A 27,285-nucleotide genomic window follows, 5' to 3' on the forward strand; every position below is an offset into this window, starting at 1 on the left:
TCCCTGGTCACCTCCTGAGGAAAAGCCTTATTGCAAGACTTGTATTCAGCGTAAGGCCTGAGTGAATCACTCAGATTGACTTCAGTCTTTCTGAATGACAGGTAACCAGGCATTAGATGTTGAGCTCAAAAGTGTCTGAAGGAACATCTCAATGCCTGTACACTGCAGAGACCACCCAAATCTTTCTAGTACCTTATATATTTTCTTTACTAGCTTTGTACATAAAAAGGCAGCTTACTCTACTATATCTGTTGTATGCATACACTCTGTTTCATTATGTTTTCATAAATCTATACCAGTGCAGGTATGGAAAAAGATCATTTGGAGTGTGAGATTACTTTGAGTAAAGTTTTAGCTTGCTGAAGTAGTAAGCCTCTGACCCTCCTCGTCCCTGACTAGTCTTCCTTCAAAATGTTCTCTGGTGGTGTGGCTGTCATTCTTTGCCACCTCATGGGCCTCTGTGTGGAAAGATGGTTAATTTACTATGCAACATTAATACTATGATGTTTTGGAAGGGGAAACATGCTGTTTGAATACAGTACTTTCTAATGTGGTACACTTGCTAATTTCTGAACCCATTTTAACATATTTTATGTTTTAAAATACATTCATTATTAAAAGAGAGAGATGAAGAGTGAGCGACTGTGTGCTGAAATCACACATTTGTGGTTTTGGGAGCCTTTGGTCTTTGCTGGGGCAGTTTTTATTTTCCAGGTAGTAAAGTTCTCTGATTGTTCTGAGACCTGTTTGGTTCATAAAACAAATATCCAAACTGAGCAAGGCAAGTGTGTATCTTTGTTAAAAGCACTGAAAGCTGCCTTCCACAAGATAAGACTCCAAAATTCTTAATGTTGATTAACTGATTTTTTTTTCCCCAGAAAAGTTAAAATGCACAGAAATTGGCTAAACTTGAAAAGCAGACAGTTTTGTTAGTCTGACATCTTTAACAGCAATGAAAGACTGGCCTTTGACTTCATTAGGGCCAGGAGTTCACCATTAATACCTGTAAATACGGAAACAGAATGCTGCTGGAAACCTTGGGGTAAAGGTACTCTGCACGGCATAACAGTTTTGGTATTTCTACTCCTCTTTCAAACTAATCGTTTTCCAAATGCCCTTTAAAATTTTGATAGCAATAACATTGACTTTCACCCCCCAAAAATTCACGAACAACCTGTATATTGTAAGTTTCAGCTAATCTATACTTGTTCAGTAAATGAAAGCAGAGGCATGCCGAAGTGTATGAAATATTAGGTAAATCCCTCTTCTCAATGTTAAAATAATCTGCAGCTTTGCTTTCAGCAGTACATTTCATGAGTGGGTTGAGCTCTCCCTAAGTAATTAATAACTCTTAAGCTGTCTGAATAGTTTCCCTTGAGTTGCATCATATAATGTGTCGTATGAAAACAACTTGAGGCCTAATGTAACATGAAACTGTATAATGCATCTTAACGTGATTTGAGGAAGATGGATGGGAAGGAAATTATTTCTTATCCTGACAGAACAGACAGCTGCTCTTAACTTTTATTTGAAAAGAATTTAAAAAACCCTTTCTGCCCACAGATTGGTAAATTGTTCTAGTTAGTTATTTCCCCTTCTCCTGTTGTACCAGTCAAGTTAGGTAAAAACTGAGAATCAAAAATCTAGTAATTTAATGTAGAAATATTGAGAATAATGTGGAGATTTTTTTATTTGGTCACCTGAGCTTTACTTTTTTATTCATGATAGATCTGAGTTTAAATCCCTTTGCAAGCACAAAAAGGTTAGCATTTCAATGCCTCTATCAACGTAGTACTAAAGAAATTATTACCCAACATAGGAAAGTTGTTTAAACTAACTCCTTGAGCTCTGGTCAACAAATTATTGTAGCATTGTCATGTTACAAGTGACATATACCAGGTAATGGTATATGTCAGCTGGAAAAGATGTATCTTGCCATAAACTCTAAACATCTCTCATTTCACTCGCAGGAAATGTAAGTTGGCTCATCTTTCTCTTCTTGGAAGACATACAGCAAGTTGGAGGCTTCATTGATACTTGTAAATACGGAAGTTTATCATACTGTAGTGTATTCTCATTCGATATGGAACAATTAGAGTTCATAAGATTTAAAAATAGATGCTGCTTTCCCATTAGTGCTTTTTTTAAAAATAAAAACAAAAGGTAAATAAAGGATTGCCTTACTAAATTTGATATGGGTAACTCAATGCTGCTTTACAAAGATAGAACTAAAACTGTTTATAGCACAGTGAATACATAGTTAATTCATTCATAATTACTTCTTTTAGTATGGTAGCACTAGCAGTTCCATCTGGTATCTGCATTTCAGAAATTTTCCGAACTTTTGATGAAACAAATGAATAATCAAATATTTTGCCAAAAATTATTCTATACTTGATCATTATAAACAGTGGAAAGTGTGCACAAATACAGTGGTAAAGTTCATGCAAAATTCCTGTCACTGCTCTTCTAGTAGCCTCGTAATGTACACCTGTTTTTAGGAAAAATTATGGCTACATTTAATCCAGTAAAAAAGGGGAGAACGCAACAAAAGACTTTGCAATTCTGTGTATACATATGCTTTGATAGAGTGACACACAGTTGTTGCAGGAACATCAGTGTATATTTATTACCATTCTGGCTCCATCTGCCTCATGTTTCAACCAGTGAAACATTAAGAAATACCTGAATGTATGGATTTCTAACATATCTTTGTAAAATCTAAAGCCTTGTATTACTAGGAATCTTCCTTCTGGTTATCAGTAGTCTCCTCAATTTGCCAGCTGCGGCCTCTGTAATTTACAGTACACCTCAACCCAGCTGGCCAGGGTGGTGTAAATTCAAACCTCTGTATTCAGTTTATGTGCTTTAATTCCTGCTATTGTTTTCAGCAGTTTCCACCAAGGGTGTGCTTTGCTTTGAGAACACAGTGCTCCATTCATCAACTTTAATTTTTTTTTTATATACTAGTAACAATATGGACAGAGGGAAAAAATCAAACTGTTTAAATTCCACCTAAAGTATAATTTAGTCAGACTTTGGACTCCTCAGTCTGAGAATTATTCGAATTGCTCACTCTCAAGCACCATATATCCCCTAGTGGCACCTAAAATGAATAATTTTGGGCAACTAATTTCCTCTGGCATCTGGGCATAAATTCTGCAGAAGCCTAGAAGCACCATGGCTTAAGCAGACAGGCATGTATCTCCCACTCAAGTTTCATTGTGACTTCAAGATGTATGTAGAGGTGCCTGAATGTTGTCCATGTCCCTGGAGGTGCCTAAGCCATAGACTGTGCTTGAATCACACGTGGTAAGCTCGGACAGCATTGAAGCCAACACAGACCACAGTAGTCATGAGTGTTTTGAGTGCAGAAGAGGAAGAGAGAATATTTTTAATAACCTTAAAGGTTTGTTTGAGCAGTCATCTGGGAAGGCTGTCTGATTTGGATTGTCCTAATCTAAGGAAATTTAACAAGAATGAGAGAACTTGACTATTGTACCATTGAAAAGGGTATTTCCTTTTCACAAAAATCTCAGAGCTGTGTTTTTGCTCCCCGGTCTGATTATGTAATTTGGTTCAGATACTGTTGTCCAAAAAAGTCCAAAAAGGCATCTACTGTAGGGATCAGATGCCCAGGATATCATGGGCATCTGCTTTTCTGTGTTAATTTGTAAATTCTTTCTTCTTGTCTTTACGGATGAATTTGCACACTTACTATTTGCTACCTGCATTTCTGTAACATTAGAACTTGCTTAAGACCTGTCATCTCTTACTTCTTTTGGTGTAGACACCATGATGTGCTACCTGAAGTTCATGTTCTGTTTGTGCTGTTTGTACATCTGTAGACTTCAAAATGAGCTTGGTATAGGTTTCCTTCACCCTTTTTCTCTCTCCTTTTCCTGTTGTTCTTTCCCTGTGCCGTGTAGAAAGGGTAAATACTTATCGATGGAGTATTTGTTCAGCTGTAGATGTGTGGACCAACTTACTGTTGTATTTTTCATTAACACTTACTGCTGTTTATTTGTTGTTTTCATCCTGTACATAACATCTCATTAGTTTTCTGAAGTTTTAAATGTTGGTAGATGTGATCAGGTGAAACAGTATACTAAACATCCAAAGGTCTTCTGAATTTCAAATTCAGTATTCTGTAAACTTTTGGTTTGGCTTTTTTCATGTTGCAATATGAGGTTTTATGTTCACGTTTCTGTTCCTGTTCATTTCTTTTTCCCATCAAATGTCATTATATACTTATTGTTTAAAACACGGACATACTTTGCCTATCTTTGAGGAACTTTTAAATTAGCTTTACAGAGTAGAAGATACCATGGCAGTAATACTTAAATATCACTAAAGTATCTTACTAACCATCTGTACCCAAGTCACTTCAATGCTTGATGCATGCTTTTTTATTCTATTACACTCACTTTAAGCCATTCAGGGAGAAAAAGCATAGGGGAAATTGTGTATGGTAGTAGATAGTGTGCTAGTTTTCTGAATATTTCATACCATCATTTTGTTCCTTTTCACGCTCACCATCTGCCTGGAAGGGTTGAATGTTACGTGTATATTTCAAAGCATCTTTTAATGACTTTTTGGTCACCAAGGAATGTTCCTATAGGTAACAATGATAACTCTTCTCAAAATAAAGATACTGTTTCTATTATGTTTCTGGTATACAGCACTTGTATATCAAATTTGTGCTGCTTGTTGGCCAGACACTGGTAAAGGTTTTCCAAGGCGTTGTGGAATAATCTCCATTCTTGAGACTTCCAAAACTCAGCTGAACAGGACTTACAGTAGTTGGATATAATTTTCAGGTTGGCCCTGCTTTGAGCAGGGGGTTAGATTCATTGGCCTTCAGAGATACTTTCCTACCTAAGTTACCTTGTGAATCTAACTGAATTTATCCTTGGTCCAATTCTACTGAAATTTTCCCATCTTTGTTGACTTCACTGAAATCAGTGTAATGCCATTAGGAATTAATTTGATCTCGTGTGCTTTTCTCATTACTCCCTATATGGTTTTCGTTGTCAGTTCAAAGCTAAGAGAAGTTAGAGTGAACTCCTTCCCTTTTTCATAATGCTGGCCCATATCTTAACATTTTGTTTCCTGAATGATTTGATAAACAGTTAAGGAAAGTAATTTTATACCATGTGTACTCACACAATCAAACTTATTTGGAAAAATTCTGAAACAAGCACATTCAGAAGACTTAATAGTCATACATCTAGATGGCTCTGAAAGTGTTAGAAAGGCTTACAGTAAAAAGCAATGAAGTGGTGGGGATGGGGTTGCATATGTGTGTGTGTGTGTGTGTGTGTGTAGAAAAGAGTGCTACTATGTCCAAAAACTACTTCCATTTGTTTTCTAGATTTATCATACTAATCATGGTTTCCCCTCCTTTCATTTGAAGACTTCTTATCATTTCTCTTCCACAATTGTCTGTCCTTTGCCTATTAATGTGAACTCCCCTGTGTCTCCCAGTATGGAACTTAGCTGGGAAAGTTAACTGATTTTTTGAAAGCTAATCAGATGCTCCTGCTGTCTAGTTTACAGCTGTAAACCTGAGATGCCATCACCTTAGCTTGCCTGAGGTGCAATAAATCATAGGGCTGATCCCACGTCCAGATAGTTTATTGTTCTGCAGAGACACATTCATGTATTACTGAAGGTATTTTTTTATAAATCATAGAACATATTCTTTATGCTATATTTAAAATACATAGTACAAAATAAAGATCTGTCTTGCCAAGCCATTCACTTTTGCCTTGCCTTTTGACATTCAAACATCTATAGCTGTACAACATCATATGGGTCTACTAACAATGTGGGAGAGCAGCCAATTTGATCCTGGGATAAAAAAGGAATCAGCTGTGGGAAATAAGCTGAAGAAGTGTGATTCCCACATTGGGGACTTAAATAGGTGTTAGTCCATAAAGAAGCTCTTTAGCAGGATTTAGAGCAGGCTTCTCTGCACAGGAGGTATTTTTCCTAAGATTCTAAGTACAACAATTTTCAGGAGGGTTGTGGGGTTATTGTCTTGTTGGCTGTAATGCTGTGCTCTTTCTTTCCCCCTGCCTTTGTTATTGTTTTGTTTTGGTTTTAATAAAGCTTTATAGCACATTACTGTGTAATTATATGCCCATTTACAGTTTTTTAGAACTAAGCCATTTACTTTGTGTGACATGGGAAACAAATTTGAAGAAATTTTTCTGCTGCATGGGGTCCTCAGGTTTCTTGAACTCTGCTCCAGGGAATGCTTTTTGCAGTATGGCTAGCTGGGAAATCCTGAAGTTTTCAGCAAATGACAATGTGAACACCTAAGCTACTCCAGTGTGTAGAATTTGCATCTGTCATTTTCATTTGTCTCACCTCTGTCTTAGAAAAGAAATAATTTGAAATGCAGAAGCTTCAAATGGAAAAAGCTGATTGCACCATCCTAATTTATTTAGTACAGAATTAGTGTATGTTTAATGGTTACCAAAGTCTATAGAGTTGAGGTAAACACTAATTTCATTTTTTGATAAATACAAACTTTTCAAATAGTTTATAGAAGTGGTGTTATAGTGCATTCTGTGATATAGGTCAGACAATTTTTTTAGAGACATTGATGTATCTTAGGTAAGAAAGGAATAACAAAATCAAACAACAGCAAGTTATTCAGTCTAAAATGCATTCCTTATTCTTTTTTGAGCTTGCTAAAGTCCGGCTGTTCTGATACTCATGATGTCCGAGTCATTGCCCATGGAGGTCACTGGATCAAATCCCTGCTCAAAGCAGGACCAACTTGAAAGCTAGATCAGGTTATTATGAGCCCTGTCCAGCTGTGTTTTGAAAGTCTCCAAGGATGAGGATTATTGCACAAATCCTCTACAAAACTTGTTCAAATATCCCAAGAAATAAATTGGGAAAGCCAATATTTTAAAATATGTTTATGCGTGGCATTCATTTTGCAGCAGTTCTTTTAAGACTCCTATTTATATTAATCACAGATGTTACAACAAAAATTAATGAACAAAATATTCAGTCATTTACTCTTATAAATAGACTGAATTGTACTTTGAGGAGAAGCACTTCTGATTACTGAGGCCTGTGAATTTATATGAGTGTGAGCAAGTGTTTGGTTTCTTGTTTTCACCAAGTATTATTTCTATTCATTCTTTTTAAGCAGTGCTTGTTTGTATAAGAATATCAAGAAATCTTTTTCCTCCCTCCTGTTGCAGGCAAGTATTTCCAAATGGGCTTCCTGAAGAATACTCTCTAGTTGCTGCATTCCGTGTACGGCGAAATACCAAGAAAGAGCGTTGGTATATATGGCAAGTTTTAAATCAGTATGACACACCTGAGGTTAGAGTCATTTTTTGTTTTTTTTTTTCAATAAATTTCTTTTTTTTTCCCCATATAATATGACACATTTAATAGTGAATGTTTCACTACTGGATTTAGCTTCAGTTTATAAGGAACAGACAGATTGCTCTGAAGTAATTGATGATTTCTTCTAGGAATGACAGAAATTTAGCAAAATCTATTCAGTTAAGACTGAAAAGTAGGATAAAATGCATGTTATGATGTATAGCTGATAAGTACTCACCAAGTTACATAGAAAAATGCTTCATAATTCTTGCCCAGTCTATATAGTTGAAGTATTTTTATTAAATAGAGTTTATGTATGTGCTTGTTTCTTATAAATTTTTAATGACCACTTCTTTTATTTTATTTTACTTTCAGATCTCTGTCCTTCTGGATGGTACAAAAAAGGTGGTGGAGTATATGACCAAATCTGCTCAGGGAAATATACTGCACTACACTTTTAAGAGTCGAGAAATTTATCCATTGTTTGATCGGCAGTGGCATAAGCTTGGTATTAGTGTGCAGTCAGGGATCATTTCGCTCTATTTGGATTGTAATTTAATTGAGAGAAAGCAGACTGATGAAAAATTCACCATTGACTTGCAGGGAAGGACACTGATTGCTTCTCGTGCTGCAGATGATAAGCCTGTAGATGTGAGTAGTATGAAAAGAAAAGAGATAACTTGAAATCATGTTTTAACCATGCTTTTACTAGCACAGTTGTAAAGAATCATGTAGATTAAAGGTTCAAAACCAGTCATTACTTTTGAATGTGTATTTTTAATTTGAAGTTCTCAAGTCTTTTCCTCAAAATAGTATTCAGTGCTGTAGCATCTGCTTAGGCAAACCTGTCGCCTAAGTAACTACATAAAATTCAGTCCTGGTTTAAGGAGTCTGTTTTTCTGTATTTACTTTGCAGAATGAGCCCCCTAGTTACCGTGGACATATTACTATGTTTAAAGATAACTTACAGTGGTAATCTTTTTCTTTCATTTTTTTGAGATTAATTTATAGGTTTGTATCAGTCATTCATTACATGCTGTTTCTTTGACAGAGGGGAGACACAAAATAATTAAGGATTACCTCGGTATCAAGGTTTTTCGGGTTAATTCACCTATGTAGAAATAGGGGCACGTTGTTTGTGGTTGTCACTCCCCTATCTAAATGACAGGGATTACGAGGTGGCTGGAGGTGTGTTTCCTGCAGCCTTAGGTGCAAGAATTACCCAAGGCAACCCCATAATATTCTGGGCTGTGTTCTGTCCCAGAGATGCTTTCTTCTGTTTCCTCATGCAGAGAGCTCACAGCAAATAATTTGTAATCTTCAGGAAATGTCAGTTTGTTTTAAGTACGCTGACATCCAGCTAACCAGGTTTAAAGCATCTGCCTTAGAGTTTATAGTGACTATCTGAAAACTTCAGCTATACTATGTACACTGTAGGGTTCCAGATGAAAATAGCACATTGTAACTGCAAACTAACATTGAGGGAGGAGTCATTCTTGTGAGGCTCTAAGCAATTTAGCCTGGACTTGGAGCTCGTATTTCATGGGGCTATGCTCATGTTTAGTTTTATTTTCTAAGGCTTGAGTTCAGCGTTGTTTGAAATGTGTGTACAATCTACTCATTTCCAAATAGCATGAAGAAAGAGCAGATCTTTTTTTTGGTTGCGTGGACAAGCTGGATAATTTTGAGTGGAAGTTGTCTATTGGGACTTACACATTTGCAGGAAAACATTATGGGCTTAAAGCTGATGAAGGTAGCAGAGTGGATCCTATATCAACAGTCACTCTTCTCAATACCAAGTGCAAGAGGGAAATGAAGAGGATATAAAACCAAAGCAGAAAGAGGCATATGAAGACAAGATTAGCTAGTTAAATTTAGATGCTTTTCATCTCACCAATCCACCCAAAATCTCTGAAGTAAAGCTTTACGTACAGAATTTGTGATCTTTTGCTCTTTGGGTGATTTAGTGGCAATGTCCAGGCAAAGGTCTGTCCAAAGCAGAAAATGATGTGTGCAATGGAGAGCTTATCAAACCTTTACTCCAGTTCCCTGCAGAGGAAAATTACGTTCCTGAAAAGAATGTTTACAGAGGATGTCTAGAGGGGTAAAATGCCTGTGTAACATAGCAAGACCAATACAGATGAATGCAACTTACATGAAAATAAATAAAATCTAAAATGTGATTTATATCAAGGTAATAGACTGCATAATTTGCTCCTTGAATGAGGAACTGTGTAATTGTTTTGGATTTGTCTCTTTCTAGCATTTCAGAAATATGCAGTGTTTCAAAGAGAAAGTTTATTATGCCGAGATAAGAAAAAGCATGCTGTAACACAGAATTTTTTACATCTCATATTAATTTCTTTTGTATTTCTTAATAGATTGAACTTCACCACATTGCAGTTTATTGTAATCCAAAACTTGCAACAGAAGATACTTGTTGTGAAATATCTGCAGACTTGGTAAGTTGTCTGTTAAAATTAAAATGTTAATACAAAAGAAATTGCTTTGTTTTTTCTTGCTAAAAGGTTGTAAATAACTTTCAGTAGAGGTGTTAGTTTAATTACCTTCTAAAAATGAATCCCGTATCTAGAGCCATGGTACATAGTTTCTTGCTGCCTAAGTAAATGGCACAGTAGGACGTCAGTAAAAGGCACTAGGGGCTGCTAGTGCTTTTTAAATTCATTTCTTAACATTGATTTAATATCTAATTAGTAACTGAGGAAGCCTCAGAGAGTAGGAAACAAATCACTGAGGTGACTTGAGGATGGTTTCGAACAACAAAGGCCGTTTCAGTAAGGTTGCATCTTGTGAAGCATTACGGATGTAAGTGTAGAAGACCCTTCTTGGAAGATGTTACTGCAAGGAGATTATGGTTTTTCACTTAAGGAAGCTTTCCTGCCTGGAAAAAGGCATGTTTCCCAGAGACAGTTTTAGATGTTTTCTCCTCCTGCATTCCGGAGGAGCTGACTCCCAAGCATAAGAGAAGATAAGTTCTTGCAGACGTGTCTGAAGGCCCTGCAGCGGGCAGGAGTGGGGGGAAGGGGGGGCAAGGATGATAAAAGCCCTGAGAAGAATGGCGGGGCGTGTCTTTCTTAAACCTGTTGCAGATTTGTTGTGTTCTCACCTTTGGAAATAAATTCTCCTAAATCCTTCCACTGCTTGGTATTTGGGGGTACTTGTGTGCATTTGACCTTTATACAGATGATATAAACAAAGCCCATGGAGGAGTCTGCATGACAGTAGGAGGAAAATAGGCTTTATTAATAACATCTTAAACATTGATCCAGCTATATAGCTAAAAACACCATCAGTTTCATTTGTGTGTCTTATGTTTAAGGTGGTGGGCTACTTGTTAATGACTTCCGTATTGAAACCAGCATTACAATTTCTGATTTATTGTTTCATGACTTCCTTACCAGTTATAAGGGCAACATTTTCAGTAATGGAAGGGAAGGAATTTATACTTAGATACAAATTTCTAAGTAGTAAATTCTGTGGGAATTTCTTTGACAGAAGGCTTGAAGGAAACCTCATTACATCTTAATGAGAGCTTCTGAAATTTATCAGGTTCTGTTGGCTTGTCCTGTAGTATATCTTGAGGTTGGCTCAGTTCTCAGGAGTTAAAGACAGGTGAATATTGGCTTCAGGGCTTTTATGTTGTCTTTCCAAACTATGTATGCCTGAAGTATTTCATTTAAAAAAAATTATGGAATTTTCCTTTGCACTCACTCTTACATTTTGCATTTTGGGGTGGGGGGAAGGACAGGATGAGACTGAGAAGTACTGTCTTTTTTTTTCCCTGTGGGTGTTTTCTGTTTCACTACTTCTCATTTTGGGATATTTTACTGCTCTCTCTGGGCTCTTTTGGAAGAAATTGGGACAGTCTTATCGGTTTTAACTGGCATTGACTTCACAACAGAAGGATCAGAATATCTAGAATTCATTTTATTACAGCTCTTTATTTGGCAATTGTTGTGGCTTTTCGTAAGATGGTGTGTACAGGAGTATTAAAACAGGAGGTTTTAATAAAACTAGTGTTTTGATCCTATTTATCTATTCACTAAAGTGGACCAAAAACCAGAAAATCTTTTTATTTTAGTGCCCACATGAGGAAAGGTTATTTACTACAACGTTGTCACCAGCAACTGCTCATGCCAGCAAAATATACACACTTCCAGGAATGCAGCAAGAATCTAGAGAGAGATGCCACTGCTTTCCAAACAAAGTATGTAGTTTTCCTATTGCTTTTTGGTGCATGATGCTGTTTAATCCTGCTAGGTATAAAGAATAGTGGCTTTTTTTTTTTTTTTTTTTTTTAGTTATGAAAAATTCTTATGGGTTTGTAGGATTGTAATGTACTTACATTATATTTCCCAGTTAAAAAGCAGTAAATTTTAGGCGTAGTTAATTTAAAGTTAGAGATGTCTATATGGTTTGAATATACATCCAAAAAGTACCATGGTAAAAATGAGAATTATATTTAGGCATTATATTTAGTGTAAATGTTTTTATTTGAGAATAAATTATATTCTACATAATGTTTGTTTTCTTTTAATCCTTCTCCTGGGTGTTGCACTGTATTTATTGAGTCATTTACTTTTATTAGGCTTTTGTGACAAAGACAGGAAACTGAACAAAATATATTTTAGATCTGCTTTATTGCCTTTTTTATTTCTTTAAAAATAAGGGAGAAGCAGGATTGCCAGGAGTATCTGGTTTGCCAGGCCAGAAAGGAGAAAAAGGAGAAAAGGTAAAATATCAGTTGAATTCTTTCTTTCAAATCTTTGTCTTTGGATTATCTTTCTTAAATAGTACTATATGTATTTTGTTAATCCTTAAAAGGAATTTCCCAATGCACAGTGCTTGGTTCTGCATGTGGGCTTCCTGCCAGGCAGCTTACAGCTGTCTCACTTTGGGGTCACCTCATCAACTCTATGGAACACAGTTTACCGGTCTGGAAAGCACATGCCTACTCAACCCTGCTAGCATTCCATATTGCCTGTTCCTCTTATCAAAAAATAAAAGAAGTCATGTATGTAGTCTGACAAGGATTTTTCCATTTGTGTGTGTACGTCACTGCTGATGGACAGAATCCTCTGTGATGGATTCATCCTTGCAATCATGAGTAGGAGGGTATGAATTCACCAATATACTGTCACTGTATTCTTTGACAACAGTCATACCTGAAACTTTGTTAATTGTGAAGAGAGAGGGACCTCACATTGGCGAGTCCCTAGGAGAGGCCAGTCAGTGCTCCTTCCTTTGGGCCTGTTCTGAATTTTTCTCTAATGCTTACCGTGACATTCTTGTTTGTGTAGCTTGGGGATTTCCTAATAATAAAAGTCAGCATATCAGATATTTTCCCTTCACACTCCATTCCCTAAATTTTTTTTGAGGATACTGAATTAGGACATGTCTAGGAATGTGTTTTCCTTATGCTAATAGAGGGGGCAATTTGCAATAGTTTATTCAATTTGAATAAACTATTGCAAATTGCCCAGAAAGACAGGGGGATAGGAAATGAGTTCAGGGAATGCAGTGTGAGAGGAAGATACTTAGAATCCACAGGTTAGGATGGAAGCGTCCTAACCCAGCATCCTACCTCACAGCACACTGTTAAATATGTGATCTGAAATAGTTTGTTAAGACAGGCAGCGCTGTTCCTAGGACTGCAGTACCTGGCTGAAAAGGGTTCAGTTCTGGGAGGGCTTATCTACACAGTCGGTTGAAATTAAGTAAATTCCTTGACAGTATATTGCTCCCCTCCAGTGCATATTTCACTTTTGATACAAACTGTATCTTTAGGTGGAAAAAAAAGTTAAGTCATGTTAGTTTCTGTAGTCCAGGTGAGCCTAGAAGGATGGCTGTCAGTGTTCAGAATTAATCACAAATTTTTGCTGATCCTATACACTTGCTGAGTATATGGAACAATTGTCAAGTTTTAGTGTTAGCCTGTGTTACCAGCATAGGGAGTTTCCTAGCATTTATTTGGAAAACTGCTCTTCTGTTCCTGACCTGATGCATTTAGGCTATTATTGCTACTAAGGTGGGAAAGGAGATTTCTCAAGTCTGATTTCTTTACCATTTAGCCTCTCAGCCAATTAGCAGTATTTATCATGATAAGCATAGTACCTCTAAATAAAGCATGTATGTACCTGTGATCACCTGGTTCTGTTCTCCCATTCATTTTACAAAGAAATCCTCATTGTGTGGATTCAAAAACCACCCAAGAGTCAATGAACCCTGGACACTGAGCAGTTTGGCCTAAAGGTGGTATATTGACATTTATCAATGTCATTTCAAAAAATTGAATGAACCAGCAGGTTAAAGTCTGGAATAGTAGAGCAAACAGGTAGAAAGCTGCTTAATTTGAACCGTCCTTATAATTAACCAGTACTTCTTAGTTCCTAACTTTGCAGTGGGGTGTTTTTTGTTAAGAGGAGAAGGATGTGGGGTGTGGATGGAGGGCACATTACTGTTGTGATCAATAAGATTGGCTCACTGTTGACCTCTGGGAGCAAACAAATCCTTTGTTGAGTAGTGCTGACCATGATGGAGCTGACTGCAATTTTCTCTGAGGTTTTAGTACCATTTTTGTTCCCCTCTGCATTTCTGCAGTTTTCAGTAACACTCACTCTCAATGATGGTCGTGTTACATCAATAATTAGACCTGGAGAGGCAGATTCCAGAACATTCCAGACATGCAGGATACATGATTTACTTTCAGATTATGCAAAGGAAACTAACAAACTCTGGTTGGATGTTTTGTAATATGTTATACATTAAATAGGCAGCTTCTTGGTGACTTTGCCCAGTCACAAAAAAACGGGATTTCTGTAGGTTGTGTGTGGTTCTTAAACCTATGTTTCCCCTTTCCTTGTGTTCAGCTTCTTATTTTATTTTCTTTTGCTTCCAAATCATATTACTATAGGCATCCAACTAACTACATGTGTAAATTTATATTTACATATATTTATATGTCCTTGCAGTGGCAGCATTCCAGTGAAAATATAATTTTTTACCTTCTTTTCTAGGAAATTTCTGTATCTATTGATATTATCTTTTTTCAGCACAATAATCCCTATCCCTTTATTTTACTTTATCTCGTTCCAAATTTTTATCCACTGTAATTAATTGCATGACTGAATTTATGTGTCCTTTTTTGTTGCTATGATATTGGCAAGAAAGTCTCTATATATGCAAGTCAGTGTTAGGTTATATTCAAACTCCTCAAAATTGCCTTTCTCTTCAGTCTAACACAGCTTTTCCCTAAGGTCAGACTGTTCAGGAATATCTAAGCTATCACCAGGTACAAAGTATGATACCCGATAATCCTTTTTCAGGCATTTTAAATATAATTATTAACCTGTTTCCACTTTCTTCCTGTACTCTTGGCTCATCTTAGTGCCTCTGAACCTGGCCTTACATTATGGCTTCATGAGGACAGTTCTTCACTCAAAAATATTACCTCCAGTGCTTCAGGAGTAAAGTAGTTGGTTTGCTTTGTAGGATTTTATTAGCTGGGAGATCAGCTTCTGCAGCAAAGGACCACCTCCTGTTCTTTAATTTCTGAATAATTAAAACCAAAAAAGTCACCTGGACCGACTTTGCTGATCTTTGCCCTTGAAACACAAGTTTGGACTGCTTGACAGCTTTTTCTCATGGGATGAAAGCTGAGAGGCAACAGCAGTCAAGAGTACAATTCGGGCTATCCTTGAATAATATCCTGTTATTCTCATGGCAGCTTGCTTCTTAGCACAGTGTATTTCACAAGTTGCAAGTGGACACAAATCAGGTGGAAGTCTCCTATGATTTAACACTTTTTGATATCTGAGCTGTGGAACTGAGTTTCCTCTTCTGCTGGGATGAGCGAGAAATTTACCATATTTTCTGTTTTAGAAGCAATTTCTACTACTTCAGCATGGTATATAGCTACTCAGGGTCTTACAAATATATTAGTTGTTAGCAAATGTATTTTGATAAAGATATGAAGGTTCTGTTTTGTCCTCAATATGTAGAAATTCCTCAGAAAGAATATGGATCACTGTAATTTGAAATGATTGCATATATATTGAATATATAAACTGATTTCTCTCTCTCAAAGAGGCTAAAAAAGTAACTATGTTTTCTGTTTTTATTTCTTTTAAGCAAACTTAGTACTCACGAAAGATTTTAAACTGAAATATGAACAGAATGAAATATTTTGATATAACATTAAGCCATTCCAAGCTCTGTTAATAGGTCATTGGTTAATCCTGTAAGTACAGTAGGGAACAAAAAACCAGAGGCAGAGAGGTTCGAAATATTAAAATGGCTGTTGATGCATACAACAGAGAAGTTTATTGCTGTTCAACTTCACTAATTTAAATTTTACTCAAGGAAAAAGACATTTAAAAGGCTATTGTAGGATTGGTAGAGGTAAGTTTATGCAATATATTATTGCACTAGTAAAATATTTGTACTAGAACAATAAGCAAAAAGAAGTCCTGGAGAACTCTTTTCCTGCTCCTCTGACTTTCCTCTTAAAACCCGATCCACCTGCTTCTGCATATCTGTTGTATTAGGTTGGGCATGGTTCCTTTCTGGTCCAGTTTTTGTTGCAGAGGTCCCTGATAGGGACTTAAAAGCTAAAATGCATGAAAAAGAACAAAATGAGGCAAAATATGGCTGACTGTCAGTGATGACAAAGTCAGGAGCTGCCAGTGTACCTGGCAGACTAAAATTGTTAGAGTGAGCAGGTGAAAATGATTCACACTTATAAAGTAAGAATTTATGAATACTCCTACTTATGTTTTACCATCTAACAGTCCAAGTTATCAAAGTATAAGGAAAAGTACCATTATTAATGCAGCTTAATTTTTTTCTTATAAAAAATTCTGAAATGTATACTTTGTTTCCATGTTATTATATATGCTATTCCAGTATTCATCTGAGTCCTGAGGATTGCAGTTTAAGTCTTCTGGAGGGAGGAGTGGAAATGGTGGTACCTCTCTGAGGTGCTCAGACTATTGGGGGGAATGTCATGCTTCCTCAGTGGGGCCACTCCAGAGCTGAAGGTGGAGCAGGAGAGGCAGCAGTCGCTGGTCCTGGCACAGGGGTTTAACCAGCAATACCCAGCTCGGGTCATGGCAAGGCTGAGCCCCTGCATTAACGGGTCAGTACACATCTGGGGGCTCTTGCTGGGAGTAATGGGGATGGTACTTCCTTGCCTTTACACTTCTTGCTGCTTCCCACAGTACCAGAGGAACCCTGGTGTGATGCTGCCTTTGGGATGAGTTTTTTTTTCTTGGCATATTCTCTGAATGTGAATTTATTTATTCTTGCTTGATAATATTACACTTTTTTTTACCTGGACATTTCTGATTATGTTGTGTACTGGTTTTGGCTGGCGCAGAGTTGATTTTCTTCATAGTAGCTAGTATGGGGCTGTGTTTTGGGTTTGTGCTAGAAATAGGATTGATAACACAGGGATGTTTTTATTACTGCTGGTCAGTGCTTGCACAGCATCAAGTTCTTCTTTGCTCCTCACCCCAACCCACCAGCAAGGAGGCTGAGGGTGCACAAGGAGTTGGGAGGAAATACAGCTGGGACAGCTGACCCCAACTGACCAAAGGGATACCCCAAACCATATGGTGTCATGCTCAGCATATAAAGCTGGGAAAAGAAGGAGTGTTGGATGTTTGGAGTGATGGTATTTGTCTTCCCAAGTCACCATTATGCATGATGGAGCCCTGTTGTCGTAGAGATGGCTGAACACCTCCCTGCCCATGGAAATGGTGAATGATTTTCTTGCTTTGCTTTGCTTGTGTGTGTGGCTTTTACTTTACCTGTTCAACTGTCTTTATCTCAACCCAAAAATTTCCTCATTTTCACTCTTCCGATTCTTTCCCCCATTGCACCGAGGGGTGGAAATGAGCAAGTGGCTGCGTGGGGCTGAGTTGTTGGCCGAGGTTAAACCATGACATTATGGCACACATAACTATGGTGACAACTGGGAAAGCTGGTTTACTTAATCAAATCTCATCAAGCCAAACCTGATTAAGGTCGAGTGTTTTGATGACTGATGTATGTTACTCATTTTATCTGAACTAATATGTTCCCGTTGTAGACAAGAGCGATGTTGTAATGCAATGCTCTAGCGGTGTGTGATCTAGGCCATGTTAATGTTACCCTCTTTACTAAGTGCATTTACTTTTGTCTTCTTATTAAAATCATCATCTGTACCTGGTTAGTACAGAATCGTGCTGAGAACATTTTCCTCCTCCAAAATTCCTTGTAGACTGTGTTTTCTAGATTAAATATTACTATGGCGAGTTAATCCTACAGCATATTACAATGTAAATATATCGTAAATAGACATGAGACAAAATAACATGTTTAAATAAAATATATTCTTAAAAGAGTGGATTTTGGTTTTATATGAGAAAGGACTGTAATTTGTTAACTAGTTATCACTTTGTCATTCTTTCTATCACATTGGGCTTTAGGTTTTCAAAGTGTGATATTGCAGGCAATCTCAGATGTGCAAAATTGTTTCCACTTCAGATAGAAGGCTGATTGGTGACTTTGAAAAGAAGCATGTTTGTTGTCTGCAGACTCTTTTTAGAATTTAGACTGGCTTAGCTTTATGGAAAGTTGACAGACAGAAGCATTTTTTTTTTCTTTTTTATTTCAGCATGATGAATTTCCATGCTGTCTGTTTATGTGTTTACCAAAACAACCATCGTCAAAAAGATAATAGCCATCCTATTGCTTGCAATAGATCACAATATGGAAAAATGTGCTGTGGTTTAAGTATTTTAGTCAATAAATATTTTGTGCTCAGTTGAAAAAGATTTTCACTGGTACTCTTAGTAAATCCTAACAGTAGACTCACGATTCTACCTTTGAATATTGTTACACTGAGTGTACCTCATTGTACTACTTGTGTTCACCACCTTACGAAGTTGTTCTTCTGGCGTCATATACTTCATATACTTCACTTTCCTGAAGGACTCTGAGATTTGCAGAAGGAAAACAAAATGTCATTAAAAAAAAAAATTAAAAATGCATTTGCTCTGTTTTTGGTTTTAGTCTGTCATGCTGCCTACATGAATTCTGTTAGGGGTCATACAACCAATAGTTCTGACCTTTATACTCATAAATGCATGAAAAACTATAATGTTTCAGCCTGTGGTTAATAAAATCACAACTAGAAGACAGAAACATAACTTGCAGATCTAATTTGCAGTGGAAAATAATTGTCTTCAAGGTGGGGAGTCTGTCTGCAGTTAGTGGAACAGAAGAGTAAACATACCTTGGTTAATTGGCTAGTAAGACTAAAGGCTTCCTGGAGTGTAGCAGGCTATGTAATTGTAGACTATACAGTGTATAAAAATACACTGCTGAATGTAATGAAGGTCTGGTCTATCAAAATACTAGCAAGTGGCATAAGGAAACAGAGCATGCATAGATAAGAGAGTCACTCTGTGAGTGATTAGATAAGGTAACCAGGGCCCAGTCCTACTTCTTTATTTCTTACAGTGGCAGTGGATTGATGTTGTTCACGAACACAAGATTTTGGTCTACTTTTGAGACAGAGCTGTCTGTGTCTTCATTGATGATCTGGATGAGGGGATTGAGAGCATGCTCAGTAAGTTCACAGATGACACTAAGCTGGGCAGGAATGTCGATCTGCTGGAAGGTAGGAAGGCTCTGCAGAGAGATCTAGACAAGCTGGATCCATGGATTGAGGCCAATTGTATGAGGTTCAATAAGGTCAAGGGCCAGGTCCTGCACTTTGGCCAGAACAATCCCATGCAGCACTTCAGGTTGGGACAGAGTGGTTGGAAAGTTGCCTGGCGGAAAAGGCCTGGGAGTGCTGGTCAACAGCCACTGAGCATGAGACAGCAGTGTGCCCACGTGGCCAAGAAGGCCAATGACGTCAAAAATAATGTGGCCAGCAGGACCAGAGATCTGTCCTTGATGCTGGTGAGGCCTAACCTTGAGTAGTGTGTCCAGTTTTGGGTCCTTCACTACAAGAAGGACATTGAGGTTCTGGAGCATTTCCAGAGAAGGGCAACAAAGCTGGTGAAAAGTCTGGAGCACAAGTCTTATAAGAAGTGGCTGAGGGAACTGGGGTTGTTTAGCGTGGAGAAAAGGAGGCTCAGGGGTGACCTTATCACTCTGCACAATCACCTGAAAGGAAGTTGTAGCCAGGTGGGGCTCAGGAAGAATTTCCTCACTGAAAATATGGTCAGTCATTGGAACGGGCTGCCCAGAGAAGTCGTGGAGTCACCATCCCTGGAAGTGTCCAACAAACAAATGGACTTGGCACTTGGTGCTATGGTTTAATTGACATGATGGCATTCGGTCAAAGGTTAGACTCAATCTTTGAGGTTTTTTCTGACCTTTATGATTCTGGGATATAAAAAATATTGGTTTTATGTACTTCTTGGCAATCTTACTGCTCCTTTCTTAACTTCAGAAAGGTTAACTTCATTTCAGAACAGAGTTATTGTGTTTGCTCTGAAAAGATAAAGCTACTACAGTATTCTGTCTGTGAAGCTCTTTCAGATTTGTGGGGGGGTTTTATGTGTTTCTCTTTTTTTTCCTTTTTTTTTTTTTTTTAAAAGCTTTAGAACTGTGTTTGTTTTCTGATACTGAGTTCTGAGATACCTAGCTGATGTTATCATACCATAACTACATTAATTAAAATCTCTTTAAACCTGATGGAGAGACTTAGGTTGTAATTTAAGAAATGGTTATGCACTTCACGTGGGGACAGTCTCATGCAAAATGCAGAAACAGTCATCCAGATAGGAAACCATTCTGCTCACTCTTGGGGAAGACATGGAACTGCTGGAATGTGATAGAGTTGTGCAGTTTCTAATGTTTCTCTTGTGAACTTTGGAACTACTACCAGTAGGATCCTGCTATTAAAAACGTTATGTACTTTATGAGTTTAGAGATCTTGGACACTAACTACTCAGCAGTGACTTTTGGGTGTATAGTTTTAGATTTGAGCTCCAAACCTAGATTTGCAACCTATTTTAGGAACCATTTATTTGTGTAAATGTGTTTCTTCTGCTTCTTTGTGCAACCCTTTATCTCAAACAACTACTTGATAGTTATTTCTTTTCAAACAAGTGATGTTTTCTTTATAAAAAATTGGATTACTCCAGGAAGGGCTGCAGAATTTGTTTGCTAGAGAATGTTCTCTTCTTGGTACAAGTAGACGCACCTACTGTTATAGTTTTGTTTTTAAATTAAGACTATATGATTTCAGTGCTTTTATTGTATTCCTTTAGCATCCAAACAATTTTTATTTTAAATTTTATAAACCTTATACTTGACATTTTAAAACAAAATTTCTGTGTTTGATGTTTTCTTATGTAATTTTTAATTCTCATGGTCCCATTTGCAGCTGTTGGGATCTTCCATAACTCTCCTGATCAGCTGGTCATTTGTCTCTTAAAATTGAAATATTTTTATAGATTGCTTATGGTTTGGGGTAAGGTTTCTCTGAGGGGTAAAAGGGAGGGAGAGAGGAACTGACTTTAAATAGCGTCTTTTAAAAATATTGTGGGCATGTGTCTTTAGACAAACCTGTATTACTTGTTGAGGTTTCTCAGTGTAGAACACAGTCTACCTATTGAAAATGGGCCCTATTAGTTTCATTATGCTGTTGCAATGAATTCCTTTAAAACCAATGGACCTGCTTTTATGGAAATGTGGATGTACAAGTATTTGTCAGATGAAGGTCTGAATTGACATTATAGGTGTATTAAAATATAATGTCTGATTGTAGTGTTACATGTAAGGCATCCTCCTCCACAGTGACTACATTACTAAGCAAAAAAGCAGGTAGAAGATGCTTTTCTGTTGAGTCTGATACGACCTGAGTAGTTGTGTTAACCTCAGAGGTCTGTAGAACTTCTAACTGACCAATTTGTTTTGTAGGGTGAAATGGGCGTGAAAGGACAGGATGGTGTTGCTGGTCTACCCGGTGAAAAGGTATGTTTGTCTATGTTGATATGTAATTTAACTCATGAGAAGGGAGAGAGACAAAAAGGGGCAAGGACCGAGCAAGTCAAACAGCCAGCCGAAGGCAAACTAGCAGAAATCTCACCACTTCCCTTCGAACAGGCAGAATGACTTGATGCAGCCCAAGGCTCTCCTCTCACGCGAAGCGGATAGCGGCAGTCACTGTAGGCCTCGGCTCCAGATAAGCTCGACCGAAACAGGGACCCACCGTTCTCGAACCTCGCCGGAGAGGAAGAGGGCGCGATCCCTCCCACTGGCTTTATTTATACCTCCAGTTACGTAAAGGAATAGCATGGAATACTTCCGTGATCACTTTTCTAGTTCCTTCCTGGTTACAAGTTGGTCTCCAGGAAGGCCTAGGGTGAAACCACCACATTCAGTAGATTATCTGTAATCATGTACAGAAATGGGAGGATAGAATACTTCCATTAGAAAATTGACTTCTTACCTGCACTGCCATGTTTTTGTAGCGCACTGAAATGCCACGCAGATCAATAGTATTCTCTGCAGATGTGCTCATTTGGTGAGGGAACTAAAGGGACTACTTGTTCCACTGCCCATTTGTGTCTGCAAGCCTAAATAAGAGCTCTTGTGCACTCAACAGTCTCCTTGGTAAAGCTTGGGACAAACACCGCTAACCTCTTAAGCAAAGACTTGGAATAGCTGAGAAGGCATGCCAGCCTAGCCTGTGTATTCGAGAGGATAGGTTTCATTTCAGAATGTTAGTGTGCAGATTAAGACAGTTGTATGCATTTATTGGTTTCAGTGTTAATTACCTGTATTAGAGGAATTCTGTAAGTCTAACATCCAGCAACTTCAGTATAGAAGACAGCTCTCATAACACTGAGGAAACAGGTTGTTGCTGGAGTTTCTATCACATTTGATATCTTGTGATTCTATTGTTTTTCTTTTCCATAGGAACAGTTGAAATAATAGTAGATTTTCGGCATATGCATGGAAACCAGCTAATATATAATGAATGAAACTCTCCAAGTATATATGTTAATGCTGATTTCTTAAAAATGTTTTAAAATTTAATTCAGTCGTATCTTCAGCATCATGATTTAAGTTCTCAACCCTCAATTCACTCAATTTGGATTCTTTTTCATCATGTACTTCCAGTTACTGTTCTTTCAGTGCCGTAAACCATTATCTCTTTTAAAGGCAGCTGTTGCTGTGAAAGGCTCAGAATTTCAATATTGAGCTTTATTGTTTGACATGATGGTCTCATATGTATGCAGTGTTTTAGTAATGGCAAAGGGTTTGGTTTATTTTGTAGTTATCCAGATTTCTAAGTAATGAGAGAAGCAGAGTTTCACATCATCAGGTTTAAAATCTGTGATTTACTGGACATAAAATTATGAAACTGTCTTTTATGTTTACTTACTATTTATGTTTCAAATTGTGTTTTGTTGAAAGTGGGCAGTAGATATATATTATTACTAAAGATTTGAATTAAAAATCAAGGTATTTGCTCCTGATGTTAAGTAATATGTGGTAGAAAAATGGAGAGTAGTGTGCAAAGATGTTCAAAGGACATTGTAATATTGAGGAACTGAATTCTAAAATGATACATAAAACTCAGAGAAAGTAATAGCCAAGTGATGCAGATGAAGAGGAAAACAAAGGGAATATTATGCATTTTATGTAAGACTCTGGAATAGCTATTATTGTTCAGGAAAGTGATCTTTGAATTACAGATCAGTGAAAAAATGGACTCACTGTTTTGTTCCAGTCAAATAAACAAACAGAATTTAGAAATTATTAGGAAGAGAATAGGGAACAAAGCAAAAACATCTTAATATCACCATTATTGATGAATCCGTATTGTGCTGCAACTTGAATGATGTAAACAGTTCTGATTCTCACATCTCAGTGTGGATCTAATATTACCAGAAAAGATTCAGGTGAGGTGTCAAGAGTGATCAAGAGCATTGGGCATCTTCCAGTTGAGGTGTGACAATGTGGACTTCAATCTGAAAAAGGCACAACTAAGATAAGAGGTGTCCTGTTCTGTGCTCTATACAGTAATGAATGGAGCAGAAAAGATTAATAGGGGTTTGTTTATTTATTCTAGTCTTCAATCTGTGAACTAGAGTATCAAACCTACCTGATAGCAAGTTCAAAAAGGAGAGAAAGGGCTCATTCTTTCTGTTACATTATTACAGTTTGAACACTGCCACAAAACTTAAAAAGTCTGTAAATGTATTAGAAAATTGATGGAGTAAAATCCACAAAGTGTGTCAGGCTGCTTGTCTGAGCTCCAAGACTCTGAAGTCTGGGAAACCCACTAGAGAAGTTTTTATGGCTACACTGTTGTTTTTCTGTAGACACCTGTTCTTGCCACAGTTGTAGTCATATAACTGATTATAGAAACCTTTGATTTGATCCAGCTAAACAGTGTTTTACTCTACTGTGCTCCTAGTTGTGAATTAATGGGAAGAGTTATTGTGAAGCATTGTACGTTGATTGAGATTGATCTAGAATGTAGCTGTGTTTTCCCTTGACTCTTTCTGTACTCCTACTCTGATGTTATCTTGCTTTTAAAATTACCAGGCTATGTTGCTTTTCCACTACCAGTTATTATTACAGTTTCCATGGTTAATACTGTTTGGGTTTTCTTTTTGCTAAGTGCCTTGCAGATTCATTGTCAGGCCAAATCCCAAAGCTCCTGTTAGTTTACATAAGGCTCAACAGTTAGATCATATTTAATATCAAGACATTGTACTTTGTCTGAACATTATAACTCTTTTAATTCAGACTACGTAAAAACCATACCATTTTTGCAAATTAAAAATGAACTACCGTGAAATCTAAAACTGTCAAAACTGAAAACTTTTAAAATAAAAAAGGCAATCAAAATATTTTTTACATGCATAGCTAGATGAAGAAACTGAGATCCAGCTACCCAGCTAGCTGGAGTTGTCATGTCTATGCAGAGTAGCACAGTGCTGTGTTCAATTATCAGCTTCTTTCTGGAGGCAGAATCACTATTTTCCTTGTGTTGTGAAAGGTGTAACATGCTCTGCCTCTCAGCTGATGCATCAAGAGCTATATAAATTTGTGGAGTCTTTTATTTTTTTGCTCCTTCAAGTGTGGTGTTCTGGATGCTAACACTGTACATGATCAAAGACAACTAAACAAATAGAGGAACAGCACCAAGCCTGTCTGAGTTCAATAAGCATTTGGAGAATGTTCTCAGGCACACAAGGTGATTCTTGGGGTGTCCTGTGCTGAGCCAGTTGGAATCAATGATCCTGATGAGTCCCTTCCAACTCAGCATATTCTATGATTCTGTGATAAAATACTGTAAGCACTGTTGTATACGAAGGCATCTCCTACATTTCAGGACATTGAGGTGCAGACTGTGCAGCGCTGAGAGAGCATTCTCAGGAGCTAGCGCTGTTTGTTTATCCTTTTAAAACCTTCAACATGCTTTATCTTTTGTTGGAGATGTTATAACTAGTTAGAAACAGGAAGAAGAAAAAAGAAATTGTATATTTTTTAATGGTAATGCAGTTTGAGGCTTCAAAGAACAGAAGGCTTTTTGTAATAACACCCCAAAACTATCTGCTGCAGTACTCCATTCCTCGTACTTCTTTCCCTGGAGAAAGGGGAATAAATAAGCAACAGATTTTGCTCATGATGTTATGCGTAAGCAACAATATCAATTCATTTGACCTATTTTGGATGTTTACATTAGAATGAGATAAACTTGGCTCTTGGAAGTCTTGTTTCTTTAGATTGATTATCTCAAACGTAACTGACATTGTAATGAAAAACTGAAATTATAGTAATACTATGCAATAGACTCTAGTCTATTTGAGAGAATCCCAACAGGAGAGTCTTCCAGAACAGTGCTCAATGCTTGTATACTTGATTTTCAAGATCTGCATAAATGGTGAGACTTCTGTAAGCTTCATATGTGGCCTTGACTTTCAAGGATCTAAGATGTGAAAATTGTTCAGTCTGTGTTCAAATGTGACACTTGTACTTCTGTCACTTTTCAGACATTCTGTCACTGACAACGTAATTTCCCATTCACTAAATGCTGCAGTGGTTTTGCAACAGTTGACTGGATAATAGGTGCATAAGTAAGTTGTGTAGATTTCTAGGAGGTTCTTACCATTTTAGAGGTTGGATCTGCTGAGGACTAATACAGTGAACAGCATTTACGTCTTGGCTCTAGGATGACATAAGAATAGCCTTAACACCCTAAAGAAAACAGAGGAGTGTTCAGCCTGTAGTTCTGCCATTTTGGTGGTTTTTCTAATGCAGTTCTTGTAAGCTGCCAAAGTAAAACATGAGATTTCTATTGACTGTCAACACACCACAAGGTGCCTGTTGTCTCATCTGCCTTTAGGTCAAAAGCAGTCAGTGTGATGGTGCTGATAAACAATCTAGAGAGTCAAGAATCTAATGCAGTCCCTGGGAGCTCTACATCAGGCCCCCAAAGTCACAGCATAGTGGGCACCATTGCATATGTGACTGTCTATTTGTTGCCCACCTGCCTATTTCCTTCATCCCTGTCCTTTTTCAGGGAACTGTCTTAAGAGATTTTTCTTTTAAATGGTAAAACCTACTTAGAGCAACAGAACAAATCCTTGATAGTAGCAGAGGATATGTTATGAGCTGTTAATTTATAGTTCTAAAAAATAAGAGGCTAGTAATCTTCCCTTGGAAGGAAACTTGCTTGCTTTGTAGACTACCAGAAGAGATGGAATGATCCCTTTCCTGCAATTAGGACTGATTTGTAGCTCAGCCTTCTGGGAACACTTCAAGATAGCTGTCAAATCATAATACAAGAAGAACTGGAACATTGTGATAAATCAGAATTCCTATGCATGTGAGACCCTATGCCTTGGCCTTCTGGAGATGTTCAGCAAAGTGTGTGAAAACAGCCTACTTTTTGGCAATTAGCAAGTGAAATGGACTCTGGATACACTTTTGAAGCTATTTAATATAATTAGATTGCAGACAGAGTGCTGGTTATGGCCTGAGAAATTAAATCTGTCCTGAAGTGTAAGTTTGAGGTGACTGGAGTACTTTAAGGTGTATGATGACAGTCACCTGTCTGTTGCAGATCAGGCTTCACAAATTAAGCAACACTAATCTAGCAATTAGACTAATCTCATTATGGCAACAAGAACTGATTGCTCTGCCATTAAGAATGATCTTCATCTACTCCTGCTGTGTGCAGGGTCACATCACAGGTAAGATTTGTAAGCAAGATTGGTACACTGCTGTAAAGTATTCCTATTAAAAAAGTTTAATTATTTTCCTAGTGTTCTTGTCATACTGAAATGGTGAGAGGAGTTTCCTGTTGGTGAGACCCACAGGCTTCTCCCTCCTGAAGTCATACTGCCATATTACTTCCATGCAGGCTGCATATTTGCAGATCCTTTCCTTGGCACCCACTGGGAACTGATACGGATGGTCTACTTCCTTGATAAGTACTGGGACTTGTATTGGGACTCTGCACAAAGCAGAATGGTTTTAAGGGGAATGGTTTTAAGCTGAAATACGAGACTTTTAAGTTACATACTAGGAAGAAAGTCTTTACTCAGAGGGTGGTGAGGCACTGGAATAGGTTGCCCAAAGAAGTTACAGATGCCCCATCCCTGGAATTGTTCAAGGCCAGGTTCAATGAGGCCCTGAGCAACCTGGTGTAGTGGGTGGCATCCCTGCCCATGGCAGAGGGGTAGGAACTAGATGATCTTTAATATCCGTTCCAACCCAAGCCTTTATATGATTACATGATCCTCCTTTTATAATATACTTCTAGGTGTTTCAAATAGTCTATCTTAAGGAGGTATACACTTTGAACCATAATTAGGATCAAGTAGTCAAGCCTTAAAAATGTGTTCTTAGTCATTTTCTGAGAATGGGGGGGGGACATCC

At 37.5% G+C, this 27,285-nt stretch overlaps 1 protein-coding gene across 5 annotated transcripts in view; it reads left to right on the forward strand.

Annotated features, from left to right (window-relative positions):
- Positions 1 to 27,285, forward strand: part of COL19A1 (collagen type XIX alpha 1 chain) — a 191,609-nt gene that overhangs the window by 25,969 nt on the left and 138,355 nt on the right. For all 5 annotated transcript variants that reach the window (XM_027644988.1, XM_027644991.1, XM_027644990.1 and 2 more), the window contains exons 5-10: positions 7,227 to 7,350; positions 7,732 to 8,007; positions 9,738 to 9,818; positions 11,459 to 11,584; positions 12,047 to 12,109; positions 21,301 to 21,354. In XM_027644988.1, coding sequence (XP_027500789.1) covers positions 7,227 to 7,350; positions 7,732 to 8,007; positions 9,738 to 9,818; positions 11,459 to 11,584; positions 12,047 to 12,109; positions 21,301 to 21,354 — 724 coding nt within the window. The remainder of the gene's footprint in view (positions 1 to 7,226; positions 7,351 to 7,731; positions 8,008 to 9,737; positions 9,819 to 11,458; positions 11,585 to 12,046; positions 12,110 to 21,300; positions 21,355 to 27,285) is intronic.

The sequence above is a fragment of the Corapipo altera genome, unplaced genomic scaffold (genome assembly GCF_003945725.1).
Source record: "Corapipo altera isolate COAL_440 unplaced genomic scaffold, ASM394572v1 2, whole genome shotgun sequence".
Lineage (NCBI taxonomy): Eukaryota > Metazoa > Chordata > Aves > Passeriformes > Pipridae > Corapipo > Corapipo altera.